General features: G+C 38.7%; 1 protein-coding gene across 3 annotated transcripts in view; it reads right to left on the bottom strand.

Moving 5' to 3' along the window:
- The window catches only part of RECK (reversion inducing cysteine rich protein with kazal motifs), a 115,724-nt gene that overhangs the window by 23,174 nt on the left and 66,785 nt on the right, over nucleotides 1–25,765 (bottom strand). For all 3 annotated transcript variants that reach the window (XM_037797618.1, XM_037797619.1, XM_037797621.1), the window contains 6 exons: nucleotides 18,922–19,134; nucleotides 17,416–17,552; nucleotides 15,151–15,291; nucleotides 13,750–13,938; nucleotides 12,108–12,230; nucleotides 10,186–10,357 (listed from right to left, as the gene is read on the bottom strand). In XM_037797618.1, coding sequence (XP_037653546.1) covers nucleotides 10,186–10,357; nucleotides 12,108–12,230; nucleotides 13,750–13,938; nucleotides 15,151–15,291; nucleotides 17,416–17,552; nucleotides 18,922–19,134 — 975 coding nt within the window. The remainder of the gene's footprint in view (nucleotides 1–10,185; nucleotides 10,358–12,107; nucleotides 12,231–13,749; nucleotides 13,939–15,150; nucleotides 15,292–17,415; nucleotides 17,553–18,921; nucleotides 19,135–25,765) is intronic.

Raw genomic sequence — 25,765 nt, 5'->3', positions numbered from 1 at the left:
CTCTTCTATGTTTGACAGTGTGATCAGTATATGTCTCGGAGTGGGTTTTTTTGGATTTATTCTATTTGGAGTTCGCTGAGCATTTATGATTTGTGTATTTATGTTGTTTAGCAGATTTGGGAAGTTTTCCCCAACAATTTCTTTGAATACTCTTCCTAGACCTTTACCCTTTTCTTCCCCTTCTGGGACACCAATGAGTCTTATATTCGGACGTTTCATATTATCTATCATATCCCTGAGGTCCATTTCGAGTTTTTCAATTTTTTTCCCCATTCTTTCTTTTATGCTTTCATTTTCCATTCTGTCATCTTCCAGGTCACTGATTCGTTGTTCAACTTCCTCTAGTCTTGTACTATGAGTGTCCAGAATCTTTTTAATTTGGTCAACAGTTTCTTTAATTTCCATAAGATCATCCATTTTTTTATTTAGTCTTGCAATGTCTTCTTTATGCTCTTCTAGGGTCTTCTTGATTTCCTTCATATCCCGTACTATGGTCTCATTGTTCATCTTTAGTTCTTTGAGTAGCTGCTCTAGGTGTGTTTCTTCTGGTCTTTTGATTTGGGTGCTTGGGCTTGGGTTATCCATATCGTCTGGTTTTTTCATATGCTTTATAATTTTCTGTTGTTTTTGGCCTCGTGGCATTTGCTGAACTTGATAGGGTTCTTTTAGGGTTTGTAGACCAGTTGAAGTCCTTATCTCTAATTTATCAGATCTACAGCTTCGTGGAGTACACTTTCTCTAACTAACCAGCAGGTGGCGTCCACGAGCCACCTGTTCTCCACAAGCCAGATCTCCCCTGCTTAGCCTTTTTGGTGAGTGGGGGAGTGAGTCTTGTGGGGCCCAATTGGTGTACGAAGCTTGCGTGTGTAGTTGGTGTTGCCTGCCCTGTATGTGGGGCGTGTTTCTGGGCAGTTGGGGAGGGGGGGGTGGCCCTAAGAATCAAATCTCCCTGATGATCCTAGAGTTTTAAAGCTACTGCAATAGTCTAATCCTTCAGTTCAGTCCTGCCACAGTTTGTCTCTGCCACTGACCCACAAGTCTTTGGTATTGGCGTATGGCTCCTGAGACTTGCAAGTGGGCCCCTCTTCCAGGCTGTGCACCCCGGGTCCTCTGTTGAGGGATGACTGTGCTATGTCACAGGTGAGTGCCATCCCCTCAGGGCAGTTCTGGGCTGCTGGGCTGTGTTGGGAGGCTCCCAGTCTGCTCAAATGATGGCTGAATGGGGCTCTGTTAATTCACACTGCTCCCCCTTCCCAGCTCTGGGACATTCAGCTGAGGTTGCAGGGAAGGCTAATGTCCACGCCCAGTTTTGTGGTGTGTGCCTGTTATTTGAAGCACTTCCGTCACACTGGGTTGTCTGGGGCAGCTCTGGGCTATGGGGCTGGCGATGGGCAGGAGTGTTTCCTGTCCACCAGGATGGTGGCTGTGAGCGGACACCCCCCTTTTCTTGGGAAGTTGTGTTGTTTAGTGAATTTTCTCAGCCACTGGATTATTGCCTTTTGTCTCAGAGCTCTCTTAGTTCTGCTCTTGACTTGATGTGCCCAAATTTCAATTCTTTGAAGCTTTCTGTATTGAGCTTCTTAGAGTAATTGTTTTAGAAAAAGCAAAAAGGATTTAAAAAAAAAAAAAAAAAAAAAAAAACGGCCCTCCTCAGAGATCTAATGGGTTATTGAAATGCTAATAGACAAAGCAACCAGGGCCATTAAGGAAAGGTGCACAGGGCAGAGAGATCAGCCTTGCTTCGGGATTTGCATATGCGCCTCAAGGCCTGATCTCCGCCCTTCCCCTTTCTGTGTTCACCAGAACTCCAAAAATCCTCTGCTTTTATTTTGGAGTTTTTCGTGTTGTTTTTTTTCTATGCCTGTCTCCTCTTTGCTGGGCTGGCTGCTCTCAGAGTCTCTGGTGTCTGGTCTCAGTCTATCTATGGTTGGAGTTTGAATCAGTAGAATGAGTTTCCGATAAGAGCAGCCACTGCAATTCTCCCTTCTCCTTCCTGGAGCTGACAGCCCCTCCTCCCCCGGGACTGAGCCTGGCAGGGAGGGGCGCGGGTCCCCTGGCCGCAAAAACTTACAGATTTCGCTGATCTCAGCAGTTCCACGTTTTCATGAGTGTTGTATGAAGTATGCCCAAAGACAGATTGCTCTGTGGTGTCCAGTCCACGCAGTTCCTGGCTTTTTACCTACTTTCCTGTAGGAGTAACTAAAACATACAGCTCACCAGTCTGCCATCTTGCCCAGTGTCCTCTTTATATCCTTCAACTCTTTTGCCACATTTTCCTTCAACTCATTGATTTGATTTAGAAGATTAGTTTGAACATCCTTAATTAGTTGTTTTAACTCCTGTATCTCAGTTGAAGTGTTAGTTTCTTCTTTTGGCTGGTCCATATCTTTGTGCTTCCTAGTATGACTTGTGATTTTTTGCTGTCTAGGCATCTGATTTTCTTGATTAGTTAATTCTGGAGGTTTTTTTCTCTCTTTTGCCTAGGGTTTTCTTGTTGGTTGGCCTTAACGTCTTTCTGTTCTTTGTCTTTCTTGCCGGCCTGTTGTTAAATTAGCTCTGCCCACCAGTCTCACCCAAAAACCAGGAGCCCACAGCAGCCTGTCTCTGGAGGATAGCCACTGGGTACCATAGGAAGGTGTCTGTGTGTGGGTAGAACAAGAGTGCTGGCTTCCAGTGGTGTGCTCCATTTTTCACCGACCAGCAAGCCCTGGGTTTGTTTTAGAGCACTGCTTTAACCATTGGGTCCTCTGTATTTCTCAACTTAAACAGGGCTGTATTCCTGTGTTGGGGGTGTAGACCAGCTCCAGTGGGCCTGGGATAGGTCTGCAGAGGTTCTGAAAAGTCCTGCTACTCCCTTGCATTTTCTGGTCTCCCCAGCAGATGGCGCTGTTCAATGACTTGCTCATCCTCAGAAGGTGTTCACCTTCTGTATCCAAGGCTGAGTCTGACCATGTGGGGCTGAATAACCTCTTGGGGCCCTGGCTGCATCTATGTGGGCTGAATTACCTCTTGGACCCCTGGCTGCATCTCACTAAGCAGGGGTGAATTATCTCTTGGAGCCCCAGCTGCATCAGACCAGGCAAGCCTAAATTACATCTCCGGGCCTGGGCTGGTTCTGACCAGGTGGGGCTGAATTACCTCCTGGAGCCAAGAGGCTGTGTCTGACTGGTGGGGCTGAATTTTCTTCTGTAGCCCTGGCTGTATGTGACCAGGCAGGGCTGAATTACCTCTTGGAACCTGGGCTGAGTCTGGCTGGGCAGAGCTGAATTACCTCCTGGTATCCCTGCTGAGTCTGACTGCGTGGGGCCGAAGCTGAGGGGTCTTGTGCCCTCACTTTGCTGGGCAAAATCTGACTCAATTGTGGGGCTGTGTCTCCCACTTTACTTGTGGCAGAGGATTTTCCCAGCTGCCACAGTTTTTAGCCATCCTCCAGGCAATGAACAGACTGCTGGCCACTGCTTCCTTCAAGGTAGGGGAAGGGCTTTCAGACCCAGGGCTGGAAACAGTCTCTGCCCATGTTTTCTTAGACTCTTTGTTCCTCATGATCTGGGCCTTCAAATTTCTTCCCTTATCCCCTGGGTCTCCAAATGGTGGGGATCTATCTCATCACTGTGAGAGACTTTATAGTCTGTGACCCCCAGTGGGAGGTGAGAGGAATCCCAACTGCTATTGCCATGTCCCTTCTGTGCTGCCCAAGACCGAGTGAGGGGGACAAGAGAGGACCAGCCTGTCCGGAATGGAGTCTTCCTACCCAATACTTTTCTTTTTCTTCAATTTGGCATTTGTAGGGTCCATCTCCAGTCTATACACTCCTCCAGAGTTCTGAACAAGTCAGGGTTATTCCCCTTTCTTCCTGAATATCTGGGTAGAAGTTTTCAGTAGTTGTTTATGTTGCCATGTTGATACATCACTCCTCAAGTTATTTTTTTAGTGTTGTTGAAGTTTTCCATATACTTATTGATCTTTTGTCTAGTTGTTTATCCATTATTGAGAGTGGAATAATGAAGTATCCAACTATTATTGTTGAATTGTCTATATTTCCCTTCAGTTTTGGCAGTTTTTGCTTTATATATTTTGGGGCTCTTGTTAGGTGCCTATGTTTATAATTGTATATTCTTGATGTTTTAACCCTTTTATTGATAAATAATGCTTTCTTTGTCCCTTACACAATTTTGGATTGAAAGACTAATTTTCTGATATTAGTATAGCCACCCCAGTTTTCCTTTGATTATTTTTTGCATGGAGTATCTTTTTCCATTATTGGATCATGTTTTTTATACATTTTGTCAATCTCTGCCTTTTAAGTGAAGCGTTTAATCCATTTACATTTAATGTGACTACTGATAAGGTAGGATTTATGTCTGCCATTTTGCTATTTGTTTTGTATATGTCTTATGTCTCTTTTGTTCCTCTATTCTTCTTTATAGGTAAAAATAAAGGGCAATATAAATGTATGTCTTATTTGTAATACTTTTACTTTTACCTAATTTAAAAGACAGTTACACTAAATAGCAATTGTAAAATGTGCTGATGGGCACAGAGTGTGTAAAGATGCAATTTGTAAAGACAATAATAGCACAAAGGGGAGAGAAAAGGGAACAGAGATATATAGGCGCAAATACATATTTGCTTTTTAATAATTCATATTTCTTCATATGAATTACCACCTTTCATTGTATTAAATAGATATTTTCTAGTATGCCATTTTAATTCCTTTGTTCTTTCTTCTCTTTTTTTCTTTCACTATTATAATCATTAGGTTCATGTGTCAGCTTGGCCAGGTGATGGTGCCGAAGTGTCTGGTCAAGCAAGCACTGGCTAAACCATTACTGCAAGGACATTTGTGGCTGGTTAATAAACCAGAAGGGTAGTTTATTAAATCATCAGTCAACTGACTGCATCTGTGGCTGATTACATCAATGAAGGTCATGCTTTCTGCAATGAGAGAATTCAATCAGCTGGATTTAATCCAATCAGTTGAAGACTTTTAAGGGAAAAGAGAGAGAACTTTCATTTCTTCTTCAGCCAGCCAGCCTCTCCTGGGGAGTTTATCAAAGACCTTCATTGGAGCTGCCAGCTCGCTGCCTGCCCTACAGAATTTGGACTCATGCATCCCCACAGTTGTGTGAGACACTTTTATAAAATCTCATATTTACATATATTTCCTGTTGGTTCTGTTTCTCTAGAGGACCCTAACTAATACAACTATATATTTCTGGGTTATTTTCTTAGCTATTGCTTTCAGGATTACAATTAACAACTTACAACAATCTCATTTGACTTAACACCAACTTAATTTCAATAGTATACAAAAAATTTGCTCCTATATATCTCTGTTCCCTTTTTTCTCCCCTTGGTGCTATTATTGTCTTTACAAATTGCATCTTTACAAACTGTGTGCCCATCAGCACATTTTACAATTTCTATTTAGTATAACTGTCTTTTAAATTAGGTAAGAGTAAAAAAATTACAAATGAGACATACATTTATATTGTCTTTCATTTTTACCTATAAAGTTACTTTTATCAGTGTTCATTATTTCTTCATATGAATTCGAGTTACTGTTGCATGTCCTTTCATTTTAGCCCAAAGGACTATCTTTGTTTAGCAAGTCCAATGTCTATGTTTCCTCAGGGTAGCTTCTATTGATTGCTTTCTCCCCCACCGTGTATGAACCTTACTTCTTTGTTTCTTTGCATACATCACATTTTTGTTGTTGAAAACTGGACATTTAATAAAATATGGGCACTATGGAAATCAGATCATCCCCCCTCCCCAGAGTTTGTTCTTGCTGTTGTTTGTTGTTTCATTTCTTTGGATTTTTTTATTAATGAATTCTGTAAAGTCCATATTCTTTGTTGTATGTGGCCACTGAAGTCTCTTCTCAGTTAGCTGAGTAGTCAGCTAATGATTGGACACAGATTTCCTTAAATGCCTGTGTGCAGAACAGAGTTAACAAGCAGGCCCAAGACTATTATCCTTAGAAAGACTTGCTTACAAGGTTGACCCTTTACTGGCATCTCGGAAATTAGATTTCAGGAGGATTCCCACCATTCCCTGATAAAAATGGCTCACTGTGCCTAAACTGTGGTTTATGCTGAACACATGCTTTCCCTCTAGGAGTCTGGAATTTTGGTATGTGCTAAGCAGAAGATGCTTATGTGATCAGTCCCAGTAAAAACCCTGGGCACTGAGTTGCTAATGAACTTCCCTGGTACACAACATGTCACATGTGTTGTCACAACTCATTCCTCTGTGACTTGGCCAGGTGAGAACTGGCCCTTTGCTGATCTGTATGCTTTTGCTATAATAAATTGTATAAATCATACCTTAAATTCAAGTATATGCTGAGTCCTGTGAGTCCTCTTAGCAAATCATTGAAACTGGGGGTAGTCTTGGGAACCCCAACACAGTCTGGAACCTGTAAATATTCCAGTCTTTGCTGAGGGGCTCTGTGTTTGTGTTGGGACATGCCTTCAACACCGAGCTTAATTTTCTGTTTGTGCAGAGTCTCAAGGTCAACCAGAGATGTGACATTAAGTCCTTCTCAGGTCTTCCTGCACATGCACATGGACTTGGGCATACAAAGAGCTACATATTTTTATGGCTTTACAGATTCCCAGAATTATGTCTGAGCTTTCCAAGGTCCCTATGGACATCTCATCCTCATCTTTTCCTTTTAAGATCTTTAGTTGGCATATTGTTTGTCCCAATGCTGTCTTCTGTCCTAGGCAGCCATGGCGTTAAATAATTATTTCTAAATGCTTTTGACAAATGTCCCTGGGGAAAAGGTTTTTCACATTGAGCAAGCTCCTACTCAGGTCAAATTAAGTCAGACTTGCAAGTAGGATCATCTGGGAAGCCCACCATACAGGTCAAATAATTACAATTATCTGGAAATGAAGCTTTGAAAGAGCTTCAATCCTATTCTGCCCCCTCCAGTGGCTGCCAGGTTGCTGTTTTTTACTGATTGTGGCCTGTTGGTTTTCAAGGCTAATGGAGAATTGGAGGAGGAGGGATGGGAACAGGGCAAAGCTCACTGTTCTTACTGAGAGTCAGTCATTTTTCTTGAATAATTGCTCCCCAGATTGCTGTAAGCCTTTGGTTCATTTCCAGACTTTTGAAAAAGTTGACTCTGAGATTTTTTTCCCCCAGTTTTCCTGTTGCTTTAATGGAGAACATTTTCAGAGGCCCCTACTCTGCTGTTTTCATTGATGTCACTCCTGCCCCATTATGTTTTATGACTGCATATTATTCCATTGTACAGAACCTTCATTTACTTAGCCAGTGCCCTATTAATAGACTCTAGTTGGTTCCAATATTCACTTATTACAAGGAATACTCGATCAAATACCATATAAACATCTTACACATGTGAATACCACTGTCGACAAATTTCCTAAAAGTAGAAATGCTGATTCAAATGGTATGTACATGTAAAATTTCAGTAGACTTGGCCAAATTGTCCTCCATGGAACATGTACCAATCCTTCCCCCAATACCCTCCTTTATGAGAGTACCTATTTCCCTATATTACATTATCAACCTTTTTATCTTTGCTCATCTAGTAGATGAAAAACGGCACATGACTGTAGTTTTAATTTAAATTTCTCTTAATATGAGGAACATTAAGGATGATGGCAGAGACTGGTAGACACTCAACAAACTCCTTAATTTTCTTCCTGGGCAGACATCTAGGTTACATTTCCTAGCCTTCCTGTCAATTAGTTGTGGCCAAGAGACAGTTCTAGCCAGTGGAATATGGCTGGAACTAGTGATATGTGTCACTTCCAGACCTGGTCCATAAAAGCCTCTCAAGAGTGATCTTCAGTATCTCCCTTCTCTCATTTGCTGGTCAGATGTTGAAGATACAGAAGACTCTGAGGTCATAAGGGATGATGGAGCCTCTATAGAGAAGGATCTTGAATCTTTAAATCACTATGTGAAAAGCCATTTGCTGAATACCCAGAAGGGCTGTATTTGAACTTCTGTTGTGTCAAAGTACTGATATTTTGGGGTATAAATACAGTAGCTAGAGTCACTTACCCTAACTAATAAAAGTATCTTTTAAAATATTAAAGAACCATTTGTATTTCTTTTTCTGTATTTATTTCCTTAGCCCATTTTTCTATTCAGTTACTGGACCTTGCTTATTTTTATATTAGGTTCTTGATCTTTTTCTTATTGATCTGTAGGGACTCTTTCTAACATAAGGACATCAACTCCTTCTCTGTGATGTGTGATACAAACATTCTTCCCAGTTTGTCATTTGTCTGTTACCAAAAATTGAAAAAAATTTTTCAATCTTTTCTTTTGTATTTGTTTTACATTGTATCCAGAAAGGCCTTTCCCACTTAGAGATTTCTTTTTTATTTTTAATTGGGTTGAAATTTACATAACATAAAATCAACCATTTGAAAGTGTATAATTCAGTGATATTTTGTATTCCCACCAGCAATGTACAAGAATTCCAATATCTCTATATCCTCACCAATACTTATTTTCCAATTTTTTTTTTTTTTTGATAGCCAACCTAGTGAGTGTGAAGTAGTATATCATGATTTTGATTTGCCTTTCCCTAATGGCTAACAATGCTGACCATCTTTTCATGTGCTTGTTGGCCATCTGTATATCTTCTTTGGAGAAATGTCTATTCAAGCCCTTTGTCCATTTTTTAACTGGATAATTTGTCTTTTTGTTGCTGAGCTGTTCTTTATATATTCTGGACACTAGGCCCTTATTAGACATATGATTTGCAACTATTTTCTCCCTTTCTTTGAGTAGTTTTTTTTCACTTTCTTGATAATGTCCTTTGATTCACAATGTCCTTTTTATTTTGATGAAGTCCGATTCATCTGTTTTTTCTTTTGTTGCTGGTTGATGTCATATCCAAGAATCCACTGCCAAATTCAAGTTCATGAAGATTTATCCCTATGTTTACTTCTAAGAGTTTTATAGTTTTAGCTCCTATATTTAGTTGTTGTTCATTTTAAGTTAATTTTTGTGTATGATGTAAGGTAAGGGTCCAAGATATTTTATTGTTTTTTAAATAAAAGCAACATGACCTTAATCGACAATATTAAAAATTAGATGAAAACAATGAACAAACAAACCAAAAAGAACCCTAATTTCTATCTCCCAGTATGACATATATTATTCTTCTGACATATTTTTTTTTTTTTTAGTCCTGTTTACGCATAGTACCATGTCTTCTTTCCATGGAAATTTTCTTGGCTTAGTTTTCATGATACAAACTTTATCAAATGGGCAACAAATTCTCTTTGCCATTTTCTTTTAACAAACAAGAAAACCTGCATCCCTCCCCCCACTCACCACTTCCCACTGCATCACGGTTTTCAGGATGGAGCAGTAATTGCTTTTGCTCCACAAAATCCTTCATAAAGAAAGGACTGTGGCGATGGGATGTGTCCCACTCAGGGCTCTGAGACAGCCAGTTATAACTCCATTTCTAAAAGGCTGAAACCTACGAGTCAGCAGGATACTTGCTCTGGTAGCTACCATGTAGAGAAAGCCATTACTATCCAGATCAACTGACTCTGAGCTCAGCCAGAAAACTGCAGAGAAAGAAGACCAGGAAGAAATAATTTCAAATAATAATGAAGTTGTATTTCCAGCTTTCTCATGTTTAATTCCTAAAATGGATGTATGTAAGTAGAAGAAAATTTCCATTACAATCAGTTGTAAATAGCTACTATAAGAATACACCTATTTCTCTTGTTTTTCTGCTACCTCTCCTTGCCTCACACTTTATGTCCCAGCATTACAGAACTGCTATAGCTCCTTGTATACATCATGCTTTCTCCTCATTTCACAGCCAAGATTTTTGCTCCTTTTACTCTTTCTGTTTTCGTCAACGCCACATTTCCTCCACTGTAAACACTTGCCTGTAATTTCGTACTCATCTTTCCAGATTCAAACGAGTATCACATCTTCTGGAGGCTTTTCTAGTCCTTTCCCCAGGCTGCATTAACTGCTCCATTTCTGGGCTCCCAATCACGGAATGTCACCAAGCAGCTTTACATGGCTCTTTCCCTCTAGGCTCTAAGATCCTCAGGGCAGTGAACACTTCTTAGTCATCTTTTCATTCCCACCATCTGGTACACAGTAGAAGCTTTGTAAGTGCTGGTCTTTTGATTGAAAAAGATAACGAGCCACTTGACTTACCTTTGGTTTTTCTGGCAAGGGTTAGGATTACATGGATCCTTTGAGATGCACGATCCAAACTCAAACTGATGGTCTTGGAGACCCACACAACGAGCAATGCAGGCACTGGGATACGTGCGCCCATTCTGCCCACACACGGGGACAAACTGATCTGCACAGTTACAGGGCAGACCTGAAGAGAGGAAACAGTCTCAACAATAGGCAGGTGTATATTCCCCTCCCCCTCTACTTCCTTATTAAGGTGTACCATTAGCAATGGAGTTTTAATGTTAAAACAGAATTATAAATTAAGTCAGAAAAAACTTCCCTCTAATCTCTGACAGGGTTTTTAAGGCAGCAAGGCTCTAAAAAGCCATTTGCCTGCATAGGGGCTTTCCTTTGTTCTAGTCATAGCCAGCTAATTGAGGGCCTTCAGACCCTGATCCCTGGTAGAGACCCCAGTAAACAAGGCTATAGAGGTAGGAAAAGTAAAGAATTTTATATACCCAATCTGGTATATAAAATCTAGAATTTGATTTTTGAAGTCTGGTTTAGGGGATTTCCAGAATGTCAGAGGGTAATAACAAAACCAAGATAAAGAGCCAAGGCTATTAGGGCCTCCTGCCACTCACATCTCCCAAGGGAAGGGGGAAAAGGAGAAGGTGACTTGTGAAATTACTGTATGGGTTTTTAAGAATGTCTTCTCTGATCATGTTTGGACTACAACATCGAGTTCCAATTATGTGGTATTCTTTAGCCATAGGATTCCTTAATATTAATTTGATTTATTCCAGGACTCTAGGGGCTACACAGCTACAGGGAAAAAGAGTCCTGTTAGATGTAAAGTTCACCTTTCAAAAACATTTATATATAAATGTATATTAAAAAAAATGTTTCCCCTGTAAATCCTTAGTGTTAATCTTTGGAGTTTCATACCCACACTCCTCTGTGGCTTCCTAAGTAAAATGAATTGCCTTTGTCAGAGGAGAGCAGTCAAAGGACAATAATAAAGGAGCAGTGATGGCTGCTACTCATTAGAGGTGGATAGAGGATGGGGTGGAATTAGTCCTGCATCCACCTCCCCAACAGTCCAGCTTTCATTTTATTTCTGATCTCCTTTTGATTTCCAATGGACTGCAGAGGCAGGGCGGTCAGTCTCTGTTCTGTTTCCCCCATCCCTGCCCCCACCCCACTCCTTGTGTAATACTAACTCCAGGGAAGGAAGAATCAAGTTGCCACTGCAGCAGCACGAAATGGAGCAACAGCAGCTACCGGCTCCTCTTAACCCAGAACCAAAGGTATTTCAGCTCTGGGCGAAAGCAGATACCAGTGGATACCAGCAGACTATGCTGCTGCTGTTAGCAACTGCAGCTTCCTCTCCAGAGAAGAGCATCCCAGCTCGTGGGCCTCTCCACTTACTGGTATATGTAGCTGGTATAGAGCTGCATAACACCAGTAGCATAAAGCACAGTAAAGTTAAGAAAGTAGTATACTGGGATATTACTCTTTGTGGGAGCCTAAATGAACTGGTAAGCTAAGGTAGGTAAAGAAAGAAGGTGGTGAGAAAAACATTAGAACAGAAACAAACTTAGAAAATACATGGATATTTTAAACCACAATGGTGGGGTAAATAGGTTATTTTACCTGGTAAAAAACATCCATTTAACTAAAACCATCCCAATCACTGGCCCTGCTCTTTTTGACTCACGGAATTATAGAATATACACTAAGAAATGACTTAGTTCAATGCCTTCAATTCATATAGGAAGAAACTGAGATCCAGTGAGGGAAAGTATCTTGCTCTCAGATTCCGTATTTATTTTATTGTGTATATTTGCAGTTAAACCCACTTTGAGAAGTAGTGTCAGTCTCATCTGTTGGGGAAAAATGAGTCTGAACGAATGACAGCCTGCTGAGGACAGCCCCTGGGTGACCACAGTTACCTGTGAAGGTGCGACGGTCATCTTCGGAGGTGTGCTCACTGAAGCAGAGGCGGGTAAAACACACCAAATTGCCAGCAAAACAAGAACAGACATTGCAGTCGATATTAAAGGTTGTTCCATGACCTGAGAGAAAGAGAAATAAAATGTTGACCTGTATCACACATTTAGAAATAGAGCATAAATAAAAAACAATAGTTTAAAAAGCTTAAAAATGGAAATTCTTGGAAGCCTACTTCTGAGTATTCAAACCAAGGAATTAAATTGGAGATATTGGTATTTTTGTATTTATCTCCACCATACACCTCCAAACCCCTATTCTCACCAGAAGTCTCACCAGATTTTTCCCTATTTTCAGAGAATGTTTTGGGCTGCCTCTTCTGCCTACTCTGCTACTCCTTTTGGAACTTTGCTCATCTCTCTAGGACCAGACCTGATGCTAGCTTTGGGCCGAAGTCTCCCCTGGTACACTTACAGGAATGAACACTTGGTCTGCTCCTTTTTGTGATTCAAATTCTCTCTCATCTTATATAAAACCTATCCCAAGTACTCCATCACAGTTTCAGCTCTGCAAGGGAGTAACATGTTCTTTCGTACAGAACAGGCATTTTGTCAGTGACAGTCTATGGAAGGAATGAATTTGTTTTTCCTCAGATATTTTCTGTGATACAAGGTACCCATCTCCACATTTTAGCGAAGCAGAATATGGACTACGAAACAAATACCTGATTTGCTCTAAGGCAGAAGTTGGAAAGCTCTTTTTAGCCAAGAGCACTCTTTCAAATAAGATCACACACAGAGGGTAAACAAAGAAGCATATAAAAGCTGAACTATTTTGGTTAATGAGGTAGGGAGAAGAGGATAACGGTGGGGTAGCAGAGTAAGCTGGTGGGTCAGGGAGCACATTCTAAAACGTGGCATTCTTTCACAAATTTTAAGGTCATACAGGGACATGACAATTGTAAACTATGGCAAAAATGGTTAAAGAAGCAGCGAGAAAGCAAGACCCCAAGACTTTAAGAGAACACGATCAAAGGGTGGTACTTTTTAATGTGCTCTTTCCCAACCCCTAATCACAGAGTAGTTCCCATCCCCCTGTTTGCTCTCTGTGATATCAAAACTTGAGTATCACTTCTGATGATGGGGGTAGGGGGAGCATAGTTGGGGAAGGGATGGTGAGAGCTGAGAGCAGAACCTGTGCCTTGCCTGTGAAGGACATGGGCTTTTGAGGCAAATAGGCCTAGGGCTGAATCCCATGTTGGTCGCTTACTAGCTGGGTGACCTCTCTGAGCATCAGTTTCCTCATTTGTGAGGTGGGGAAGACATGGTACCTCTTCAGAAGGTAACTGGGAGGATGAAATGTGATAATACAGGCCAAGATTTAACATAATGCTTGGCACACGGTTAATATTCAGCAAGTATTCATTAATTATTATTAGCTATTAGCCCCTTCTTGAGGAGGCTTCTAAGAGGGTTCCTTAGGTTAGCACCCTGTAGGGTATAGTTTGAAAAATACTGTCCTGGAGTATCTGATTTGTAGAGCTTACTCTGATGAGAATCCATCCAATGTTTTTCCTACAAAGTTAAGATAACTAATTTCATATTAAAAACAAAAAATAAATAAGAAATATGTTTCAAGACTTACTTTTTCTTTTTCCTCCAACAATACAAGATTTCTGGAGGTCTATACAGTGCATCTCCATACAATTTTCTAAGAGTCCACTCTGTCCACATGAACAAATTTTATAACAACCAACTTCCCCTGCAGAAGATGGCACCTGAATTAGTGTCCCTTGACGGACGATGAAATCAGAAGCCTCTCCCAATTTGCAACCTGTACAAACAAAAATTGTCTGAGAGAGACAGTATTGTTCTGTGACCCTGTTTTATGACCTGATGTATTTCACAAAGTCTTCTAGGTAATGTGTGGCTATAAAAGACTATGTAATAGAATTTCCCACCAAATTAGGGAATTTGTTTTGGCACACTGGCCAAAAACATTTCCTCTCAAATAAAAATCTGATGTTCTGTGGAATGGTGATGATTAAGACATATACCCCAAAGATAGAGAGAAAAAAGCTACAGGAAGAAGCCAAAGTCAATGGCACCCAGAGGAGAAAGGAGAAGACACTGTCAAGTACACTGTCACGTGACAGAAAAGCCAAGGACCAAGGATCACCAGCAGCCAGCCTCAGAATTCCAGTCTTCAAGGAAAAAGTAACACCTAGATGATGCCTTGATTTTGTACTTCCCCTAGCCTCAAAATCATGAGCCAATAAATTCCCATTGTGTAAGCCAATCCATTGTATGGTATTTGTTTTAGCAGCCAGGAAACTAAGACAATTGCAGAAAACTATAATGTAGAAAATAAAGTCCTTTGTAACCTCACTCTAAAGATAATCTCTACAATGAAACACCAGGAAGTAGGCTCTGCCGCTTGGGGTCTGAAACATGACCTTGTCAATGTTGCAGAGGCATCTCACCCTAGGCAAACAAGCTTAGGGGCTTTGGTAGCCAGAGTAACAACCCCTCAAAATGTCCCTGTCCTAATCCCCAGGACCTGTGAATATGTTACCTTACACAGCAAAAGAGAATTTGCAGATGTGATTAAATTAAAGATCTTGAAATAGGGAGATTATCCTGTATTATATGGATGGGCCAGTATAATCACAACAGTGTTTATAAGGGAAAGAGAAAGGCAGGAGAGTCAGAGAAGGAGCTATGACAACAGAAACCAAGGTTGGAGTGATGTGATACTGGCACAGAAAATGGCCACCAGCAAGAATGTGGAAGCCTCTAGAAACTGGAAAACACAAGGAATGGATTCTCCGCTAGATCCTCTGGAAGGTATTAGCTCTGTTAATACCTACATTTTAGCCCAGTGAAACTTCTGACCTCCAGAGTAAGTCTATTTGTATTAAGCACTAAAAAACAAAAAACAAAAAACAACAACAAAAAGCAAAAAGAGAGAGAGAGGAAAGAAAGAAGAAAAAAGAAACATCAGCAGTAAATATCCATATTCATTCCACACCAACCCATCTCTTACCTTGCACACAAGAGTATGGAAGGCAGGGATCTCCAGATAGACATCCTTTTCGGTTTACCTCACAGAGCTCATTAGCGGGGCAAGGATTTGGGTTACAGGGATGAGTCACCTCCTCTACAATGTTACCTAAAGCACTTGGCCCTGAAAAGCCAATAACAGATCAATTTAACCAAACCAGAAGAGTAAAAGAGGTATTAAATTATCTGAATTAATCACAGCTGGAAAAAAATGGAGACCTCATGAGCATAAAGTAAGGCCTGATTCTAGTAAACTATTAAACCACTCAGATTGTCTGATCACTTGTGAATTTAGCATAAACATACATGCATATATTTATTTATTTAATACCTACAATACTCCAGGCAAGATTTAAGCATAGAAAATATAATGGTGAACAAAAGAGATAAGTCTCTAACGTGGAGTTTACATGTTTATGTTCTGGTAGAGAAAGGGGAAACAGACAATAAATAGACTCTCTCTCTCTCTCTCTATATATATATATAAAAGTCATATAGTAATAAGTAGTGGAAGTGGATGAAAAGCGACAGGTGTACTTTGAATAGGGTGGCCCAACAGTTGCTTGTATCTCAGAGGAATAATGTGGCACATTTTACCATAAATGATAATAATTTATTATGGTAAGATGGACCCTATACTGTGATTATATTTAACTTGTTAAATAATGACCAAGAGTCTCCCATAATATAAAGTATTGTGATATTTGAAGAGTACTGAAATAAAAAGAAAATTTCTTCAATTTTCTACGTATCTATTTGATTGCTCTAATATAGTCTATGGTTGTGAATACATTAGTTTTGTTTATTTGGTTTATTAGGCCAGACTCAGAATCTAAGACTAATAGAAGTGTAAGGGGTCTTGGAGATTGTCTCATCCAGTCCAATCGTTTTACAAGTAGAGAAGATGAGGCTCAAAAAGATGAAGAGAACAGTTCAAAGTCACAGAGGTCTATATTCTCAGCTAATGCTCTTTTTTGCTATAATGATCACAAAGGCTAAGGGACAGAATTTGTTGGTCCTGAGAAAATGTGGCAGATATTACCAGCTGCAAATCTAGTATCCACTCTTCTCTTCCATCTTACTAATAGGACCCCAATTTTACTTAGGGTGGCAATGGACCCAGCTAAATAGATAATATTTCCCAGGCTCCCTTACAACTAGGGATGGCCAATGAGATTAAGGAATTGTTTGCACTGTCCCTTCCTTTTTACTGTCAGGAACTGGGATATGCTTGCTAGAACTCTAGCTGCCACATTATGATGATAAAGTAAACTTGATGAGGAAGCTAAGAGCTAAGGATGGTGGAGAAAGACAGCAGGGGCCTGGATTCCTGATAATAATGGAGCTACCATAACAGCCCTGGACTGTTTACTCCTTAGCTTTCTTTTACTTATATTGGTGGTTCTATTACATGTAGCTGAACTTTCTATCTGACACAGGAAGACAAAAAAGCAGGAGCTGAATTCACTGTCTGCCTTTCCAACCAGCTCATGGCACTAATGCCCTCTGGTGGCAGCCTAAACACTTCCCTTATTCTAATGACTTGTCCTCTGGGTGCCATCATAACTAGTCACCTTGCTGCCAAGGAGCTTGGATCCAGGATCCCTTAATGAGACACCAACTTATTCTTCTAGCTTTTGGCAAAAGTATTTGGCAGAGAGAAGGTGAAGCAGTGAGATAAGTTCCATTTCCATGAACTAACCCAGATCATTATTGCTTCCTCCTGTTTGGGTAAGTCTGAGTCAATGCCTGGTTCAGGTCCACTGAAACTCTGATGATGAAAAGCTGGAGATTCCCTGGGGAATCTTGCTCAAATCATGGCAAGGACACAAATGATATGGAGATGGTTATCTGAGAATGCAGGCCCCTGACTCATCTCTTAAGATACCTGATTAACAACACTTCACTAGCTACTCAGACTGATATAATGAAAAACTAGTTTAGTACTAATTCTGTGCCATTTTCTAAGATTATTTTTTCAAGAGTCAAGACAAGAAACTTGAACTAAGGGAAAATCAAGAGTTACAATTACTTCTATTTATATATTTTATGATGAGAATTCTTGGGCCAGAGAAGTCAAACTAAATAAGATAAGGGTCTGTGATTGAGATAGTATCATTAAACTATACGCTCTCAACAGACAGATGCTTAGCTCCCAGATCAGATGGAACAGCAGAGATGGAAGAGAAAAGTGTTTGAAATCTAAAAAAACAAAAACAAAACAAAACAAAACAAAAAAAGGACTTACTGAGGTATGTATCCAAAGGTATACAATTCTCCAGGTCATCTGTAGGTGATAAAAGCTCACAAATACTTTCAGCTGTGTGGTCTTCAGGAAATTTATTTTGGTCTCCACATTTTTTGAGAATCTCTACACAATCTGATCTTGAAAAGAAAAATATACACAAATTTAGGTTTCAAGGGACCTTCTCATCTTGTCTAGTTAATATCCATTTTGAGTTCTCATAACTTAACAACGTTTCACCGTTGGTTCTTGTTAAGTATGGCAGCAGAGAACAGGAATCATAGGGGACCCCAGGTTGAATAGTAAATAATGTATTTCACTATTAAAATATCCCTAACTTTCTCTTATCTGAGATCAAAGGCCTTGATCAAATTTTATACTTAGACTTACTGTTAATACCAACAATGTGGCTTTTCACTCCTTTTGAAAGGAAATTAAATTAGGAAATTAAACCATACATCTTACTTTCAGGACCTTATACCTGCTTTTTCTTTTTTCTTTTTAAGAAATATCTTATTAGTTATCAACATTAAAGTATTTGGGCTATAACAAATGGATTCTCTACCACTTTAAAATTTTCTCTGTCTTCAAGAGTCATTTGACTCTCCTGTAAGTTTTTTGTGCTGAGTCTACAAATTTTCCACCCGCCTCTTCCCTGTCACCCATTATCTCCCCCACTTAAGTTATCCCCAAGTCACGTCAGACAATAGCTCTGGGCCCTGTTTAAGGTTGAAGTAATCTGCAATCAGTCACCAAGTATCCAGCAGTCCTGAGCCACATGACAACTTAGGGGCTGGTTATTAACTTGGTTCTACAAAAACTTTCTGGAAAACATACCTGAAGAGATGCTGACATAGATTACTATGAAGTGAAAGCACCATAGCAGTTCCATCTTTACTTTGTCCTAGATCTCCTAAGCAAATCGTTCACAAAATGTTTACTAGGAACAGGCCCTAATGGCTATATTCACTCATCAAACATCTATGGTTTATCTATTGTGTGTCAGGGTTATGCTAATTCCTGAAGGAGAGGAAAAGAGGAAAGAGGATACAAGGGGGGAAGAAGGCACAAAGAAGAAGAAGGAGCTCCTCAAGGAAAGTGAAGTCTAACAATATACGGCAAGTAAACAAAGTAAAATATAAAAATAAAATTGAGTTGCACATTGAAGGTACTCAAATGTTTCTTAAATTGAGTAAATACTATAAGAAAAGTACAACTATAGTTCTATAAAAATTTGTAGTAAGGATAGATTACTATTAACTGGAGAAATCTGGGAATATTGCACAGGAATATTGGTATTTGAGAAGGGCCAAGAACAGGCAGGCTATGAGCAAGCAGAGATGGGGAAGGGAATTTCAAGCAAAGGGGGAAAAAGTGGAAAAGCATTTGGCATGTGGGGGAAATGGGCCAAGGGAAGTTGTGGGAGAGAAAACTCTAGAGGTAGACAGTGGATAAATTAAGAAGGGTCTGAACCAAAACTAGAGAATCATTATGATGAAAGAAACTTACTTGCAAATAATACTTCCCTGGGATTTAGTATGACAAGGTTTAATCTGCAGTGAACAAGCTACTGCTTTCCACATTTCTGGCTGACACTTTTTAATGTCAAGAACAGGTATGTTTATAAATGGCATTTTAATGCTTCCTTTTTCCCACAGCTTCATGTCATTCATGGCTCCTTGATCTGACTGAGCATTACAACTCCTGAAAAGTTCTGTTGGCCTAAAGAGAAAAAAGTCCAGAAGGAATCAAGAAGTGATTTATTTTCAGAGAGAATCAACTGTAAAATCCTCACGTTAACGCACCAGAAAAGTCTGATTTTCTTAAAGAAGAAAGCATATATAAGTCATCAAATTGTTTGATGGCTTTCAATTGTATGGCTGTACAATAATTGTAGTGTCTGTTAAAATAGACACTAACATTAAGAATCTGACTGCATGTTTTCTTTTTAATATAGATTTTTGTGAGGCAGTTTAAAATTTTAAAGTGCCCTGGATAGGACTATTATCTCCAGACCTTTCCATTTCTTTCATTTCACAAAATAAATATTATGAGTCTAAGCTTTTAAAATTGAGGTATAATTTACTAAAAAAAAAAAAAAAAGCACAGATTTTATGGGTATAGTTTAATGAGAACTGACAAAGGTGTACATACCTGTAGCCACATACAAATCAAGTAAGAAACACTTCCATCATGCCAGAAAGTTCCCTTGTGCCCCTGCACAGTCAATGTCCCCTCCCCCACTTCATCCCAGAGGCCATTTATATCACCACAGATTAATTTTGCCTATTCTAGAACTTCATATTTGTGGAAACATAGTGTATTATATTCTTTTGGGTGTGGCTTGTTTATCTAAACAAAATCTTTTTGAGATTCAACCATGTTGTTGTATATATAAATAGTTTGTCCCTTTTTATTGCAGAGTAGCATTTCATCATACGCAAATACTACAATTTGTTCATTCTAGTGATTCTCAAAGTTTTTGATGTCAGTACCCATTTACACTCTGCAAAATTATTGGCTTCCCCAAAACCTTTTGTTTATGTGGATTATATCTATCAATATTGACCATATTAGAAATGAAAATAGAGAAAACTTTAAACTAGTTATTAATTCATTAAAAATTATAATCCCATTGCATGAAAAATAACTATATTTTCAAAAACAAAGACAATTATGAGAAGGTAGGACTGTTTGACAGCTTTGGAAATCTCTTTAATATCTGGCTTTATAAAAGCTGGATTTTCATATCTGCTTCTGCATTCAATCTGTTGTGATATATATAGCCTCTAGAAAATTCCACTCTACACTTTTGTGAGAACGACAATGAAAAGGGCAATGATATCTTTGTGTTCTGATGCTGGCGCTTCCTGGAGTTCTTTGGCTTTTCTGTCCGTATGCGCATGGTGATATCCTCTCCTTTGTCTTTGAGGGACTTCCTGGTTCTCCTTATAAGGCCTCCAGTTATCCAGTTTAAGGCCCACCCTGCTTCAGTTGAGCTACAGCTTAACTAAAAATAATATCTTCAAAAGGTCCTACTGACAGTGGGTTAACATCCATAGGAATGTGGCATGGTTAAGATTAAGAACATGTTTTCTCTTGAGTGCATAATTCAACCTACCACTTTATTGTTGAAGTCCAATTCATTATTTTTGTTTTATTTCTTTTATGGCTAATACATTGTGTCCTGTCTAGAAAATCTCTGCCTACCCCAAGATTGTAAAGATATTCTATGCTTTCTTCTAGAAGCTTTATATTTTTAGTTTTCATGTTTAGTTCTATGATCCATCTTCAATTAATTTTTGTGTATGATATGAAACAGAGGTTGTGGTTCTTTTATTTTTCATGTAGATATTCAATTGTTCTAGTACCATTTGTTGAAAAGATGTTTCTTTTTACATTGAATTGCTTTGCTACCTTAGCTGAAAATCAATTTACTGTATGTGTTGGTCTATTCTAGTCTCTATATTTGATCTATTTATCTCTCCTTATGCCAATATCACATTGTTTTAATTTGTCACTTTACAATAAGTCTTGAAATCAGAAACGAAGTCCTCCGTCTTAGTTTCCTATGGCTGCCATGATAAAGTACTCACAAACTAGTAGCATAACAGACAATTTTTTATCTCATCATTCTGGAAGTTAGAAGTTTGGAATCAAGGTGCCAGTAGGGCTGTGCTTTCTCTGAAGTCTGTAGGGTTCCAGTGGTGGCTTGCTGGCAATCCATGCAAACCATCATGGATCAAATTGTGTCCCCAAAAAACATATTTTCAAATCCTATTTCAAATCCTAACCCTTAGTCTTATGAATGTGATCATATTTGGAAATAACAACTTTGAAGATGCTACTAGTTAAGATCAGGCCAAACCAGATTAGGATAGGCCCAAATCCAATGACTAGTGTCCTTATAAAGAGAGGAAATTTAGACACAGACAAAGACACAGAGAGATGGCCATGTCTGGAGGCAGAGACTGAGTCATGCCACAAGCCAACGACTGCCACAGATTGCCAGCAAGCCACTGCAGAACCCTGCAGACTTCAGAGGAAACATGGGCCTGCCAACACTTTGATTTTGGACAGCAAATTTCTGTTGTTTTAAGCCACCCAGTTTCTGGTACTTTGTTAGAGCAGCAGTAAGAAACCAAGACATCCTCCAAATTTGTTCTTTATCAAGATTGTTTAGCAATTCTAGGTCCTTTGTGTTTTCATATGAATTTTAGAATTAGCTTGGCAATTTTTAGTTGAAAAAGCTTGCTGGGATTTTGATTGGGATTGTATTGAATCTAAAGATAAATTTTGGGAGAATTGACATCTTAACAATATTAACTTTTCTAATCCATGAATATAGTATCTTTCCTCATTAATTTAGAATCTTTCATTTCTCTTTGCAAAATTTTTTAGTTTTTAGTGTAGAGTTCTTACACCTTTCATTACATTTATCCCTAAGTATTTCATGCTTTTTGATGCAGTTGTATAAACTGGTATTGTTTTAAAACTTCCATTTTCTATTATTTATTGCTTTTGTATTAACTTTGTACTGTGTGATTTTGTTAAACTCATTTATTAGTTTTTTTTCCTTTCCAATCTTTATGCCTTTTATTTCTTTTTATTATCTTACTGCACGAGCTAGGAACTCCAGTATAATGTTTAATAGAAGTGCTAAGAGTGAGAGTTCCCTATTCTGGGATAGGTTTCATGTCTTTGATGTTAACTGTAGGATTTTTGTAAATGTCCTTATCAAATTGGGAAAATTTCTTTCTATTCTAGTTTGCTGAGAACTTAAAAATCGTGAATGGTGGTTGAATTTTGTCAAATGCTTTTTTCCTGCATCAATTAAGATGCCTATGACTTTATTTCCTTTATTCTCTTCATTTGGTGAAATGCACTGGCAGATTTTTTTTTTTTTTTTATGATGTAGGGTTTTTTTCCCTTTATTAAAGAAGTTGTGGGTTTATAGAAAAATTATGCATAAAATACAGGATTTCCAAATACTACCACAACAAGAATACCTTGCATTGGTGTGGCACATTTGCTACAACCAATGACAGCACATTTTAATAATTGTACTATTAATTAAAGTCTATGGTTTAACTTACGGTTCACTGTTTAGTGTAGTTCTATGGATTTAGAGAAATTTTTTATTCTGTTATCATACATTTAACCTAACATTTCCCCTTTTATATGGTATATATTTCAGTGTTGTTAATTGCATTCACAACGTTGTGCTCCAATCACCACCATCCTGTTACCAAAACATGTCCGTCATTCCAAATAGGAACTCAGCATATTTTAAACCCTAAATTCCCATTCCCTATCCACACCCTGTACCCTGGTGACCTATATTCTAGATACTGACCCTATGAGTTCGCTTATTCTAATTGTTTCAAATCAGGGAGATCATACAATATTTGACCTTTTGTGTCTGGCTTATTTCACTCTGCAAAATGCCCACAAGGTTCTTCCATGTTGTCAAAGGCATCAGGACTTCATTCCTTTTTACAGCTGAATAATATTCCATTGTATGTATATATCACATTTTGTTTATCCATTCATCAGTTGATGATCACATAGATTGCTACCATCTTTTGGCAACTGTGAATTATGCTGCTATGAACATCAGTGTACAAATACCTGCTTTCATTTCTTTTAGGTGTATACCAAGTAATGGGATTCCCGGGTCATATGGTAGTTCTATATTTAGCTTTTTGAGGAACCGCGAAACTTTTCCACAGTGGCTGTATCATTTTACATTGCCACCAGCAATGAATGAGTGTTCCTATTTCTCTGCAACCTCTTCAATACTTGCCATTTTCCATTTTGTTAATAGCAGCCATTCTAATGGGTGTAAAATGGTTTTGATTTGCATTTCCCTAATGGCTAATGATGTTGAGCATTTCTTCATGTGTTTTCTGGCTATCTGTATATGTTCTTTGGAGAAATGTCTATTCACACATTTTGCCCATTATTTAATTGGGTTGTTTGTCTTTCTGTTGTTAAGCTGAAAGATTGCTTTATATGTTCTGGATATTAAACCTTTATCATATATGTGGTTTCCAAATATTTTCTCCCATTGTGTAGGTTGTCATTTTACATTCATGATAAAGTCCTTTGAGGCACAAAAATTTTTAATTTTCATGAGGTCCCATTTATCTATTTTTTCTTTTCTTGCTGTGCTTTGGTTATAAAGTCTAAGAAATCATTGTGTAACACAAGGTCCTGAAGATGCTTCCCTACATATTCTTCTAGGAGTTTGATAGTTGTAGTTCCTATATTTAGGTCTTTGATCCATTTTGAGTTAGTTTTTGTATAAGGTGTGAGGTAGGGGTCCTTCTTCATTCTCTTGCATATGGACATCCAGTTTTCCCAACACCACTTGTGGAAGAGACTGTTCTTTCCCAACTGAGTGGTCTTTGACACCTTGTCAAAAATCACTTGGTCATAAATGTGAGGATTGATTTCTGAGCTCTTAATTTGATTCCATTGGTTTATGTCTGTCCTTGTGCCAGCATCATGCTGTTTTGACCACTAGTTTTGTAATAAGCTTCAAAGTCAGAAAGTATGAGTCCTCCAACTTCATTCTTTTTCAAGATAGCTTTATTCATCAGACTATTTTAGTCATTTTAGTCTTAAAAATAAATACAATGACTGGTTTTTCCATTTCTGCAAAGAAAGTTGTTGAAATTTTGATTGGGATTGCACTGAGTCTATAAATTGCTTTGGGTAGTATTGACATCTTAACGATATTTAGTCTTCCATCCAATGAATATGGAATGTCCTTCCATTTACTTAAGTCTTCTAATTCTTTTAGGAATGTTTTGTAGTTTTCTTGTACAAGTCCTTTATATCCTTGGTTAGATTTATTCCTAGATTTGATTCTTTCGTTGCTATTGTGAATGGAATTTTTTTCTTGATTTCTTCCTCCAGTTGTTCACTGCATGTTGTTCTGGTTTGTAAATATTATGTCCCCCAGAAAAAGCTATATTCTTTAATGTAATCTTGTGTGGGCATATGTATTAATGTGGATTATGCTGGAACCTGTTGGTTCAGTGTTTCTGTGTAGAAGTGACCCACCCAGCGGAAGGTGATAGCTCTGACTGGATAATTTCCATGGAGGTGTGGCCATGCCCATTCAGTGTGGGCCTTGATTAGTTTACTAGAGCCTTATATAAACTCAGGCATAAGGAGGTCACTGCTGTAGCTGAGACAGACATTTTGAAGACAGCCGTTGGAAGCTGATGCAGACATTTTGTAGAATGTCATTTTGAAACACAACCTGGGAGCAAGCAGAAGCCAGCCACGTGCCTTCCCAGCTAACAGAGGTTTTCTGGACACCATTGGCCATCCTCCAGTGAAGGTACCCAACTGTCAATGCATTACTTTGGACACTTTATAGCCTTAAGACTGTAACTGTGTAACCAAATAACCCCCCTTCTATAAAAGCCAATCCATTTCTGGTGTTTTGCATTCCGGTAGCATTAGCAAATCAGAACATGTGTATAGAAACACTACTGATTTTTGGTGTTGATCGTGTACCCTGCCACTTTTCTGAATTCATTTATCATCTCTAGGAGCTTTGTTGTAGATTTTTTCAGGATTTTCCTTTATATAGGGTCATATCATCTGCAAACAGTGAAAGTTTTACTTCTTCCTTTCCCATCTGGATGCCTTTTCTTTTTCTTGCCTAACTGCTCTAGCAAGAACTTCCTTGTATAATGCTGAACAACACTGGTGAGAATGGGCATCCTGGTCTTAGAAAGTTTTTAGTCTTTCACCATTAAGTATGATGTTGTGGCTTTCCATATATGGCCCTTATCATTTTGAGGACGTTTCCTTCTATTCCTAGTGTTCTAGGTGTCTTTATCATGAAGGGGTTCTGTATTTTGTCAAATGTCTTTTCTGCAGCAATTGAGATGATCTTCTGTTTCTGTTTTCTTTCATTCTGTTAATGTGGTGTATTACATTAATTGATTTTCTTATGTTGAACCAACCTGGCATACCAGGAATAAATCCCACTTGATCATGGTGTATAATTCTTTTAATATGTTGTTGGATTTGGTTTGTTAGTATTTTGTTTAGGAGTTTTGCATCTATAGTCATAAGAGATACTAGTCTTTAGTTTTCTTTACTTGTAGTATCTTTATCTGGCCTTGGTATGAGGGTGATGTGAACCTTGTAGAATGAATTAGGGAGTGTTCCCTCCTCTTCCAATTTTTGGAAGAGTTTGAATAGAATTGGAGTTAAGGCTTCTTGGAATGTTTGAGACAATTCCCCGTGAAGCCATCTGGTCTTGGGTTTTTTTTGTTGTTGTTGTTGTTGGGAGGTTTTTGATTACTGATTCCAGGTCTTTATCAGA

Source organism: Choloepus didactylus, chromosome 10, assembly GCF_015220235.1.
Source record: "Choloepus didactylus isolate mChoDid1 chromosome 10, mChoDid1.pri, whole genome shotgun sequence".
NCBI classification, from domain to species: Eukaryota; Metazoa; Chordata; class Mammalia; order Pilosa; family Megalonychidae; genus Choloepus; species Choloepus didactylus.
This window is presented reverse-complemented; position numbering and strand designations above follow the sequence as displayed.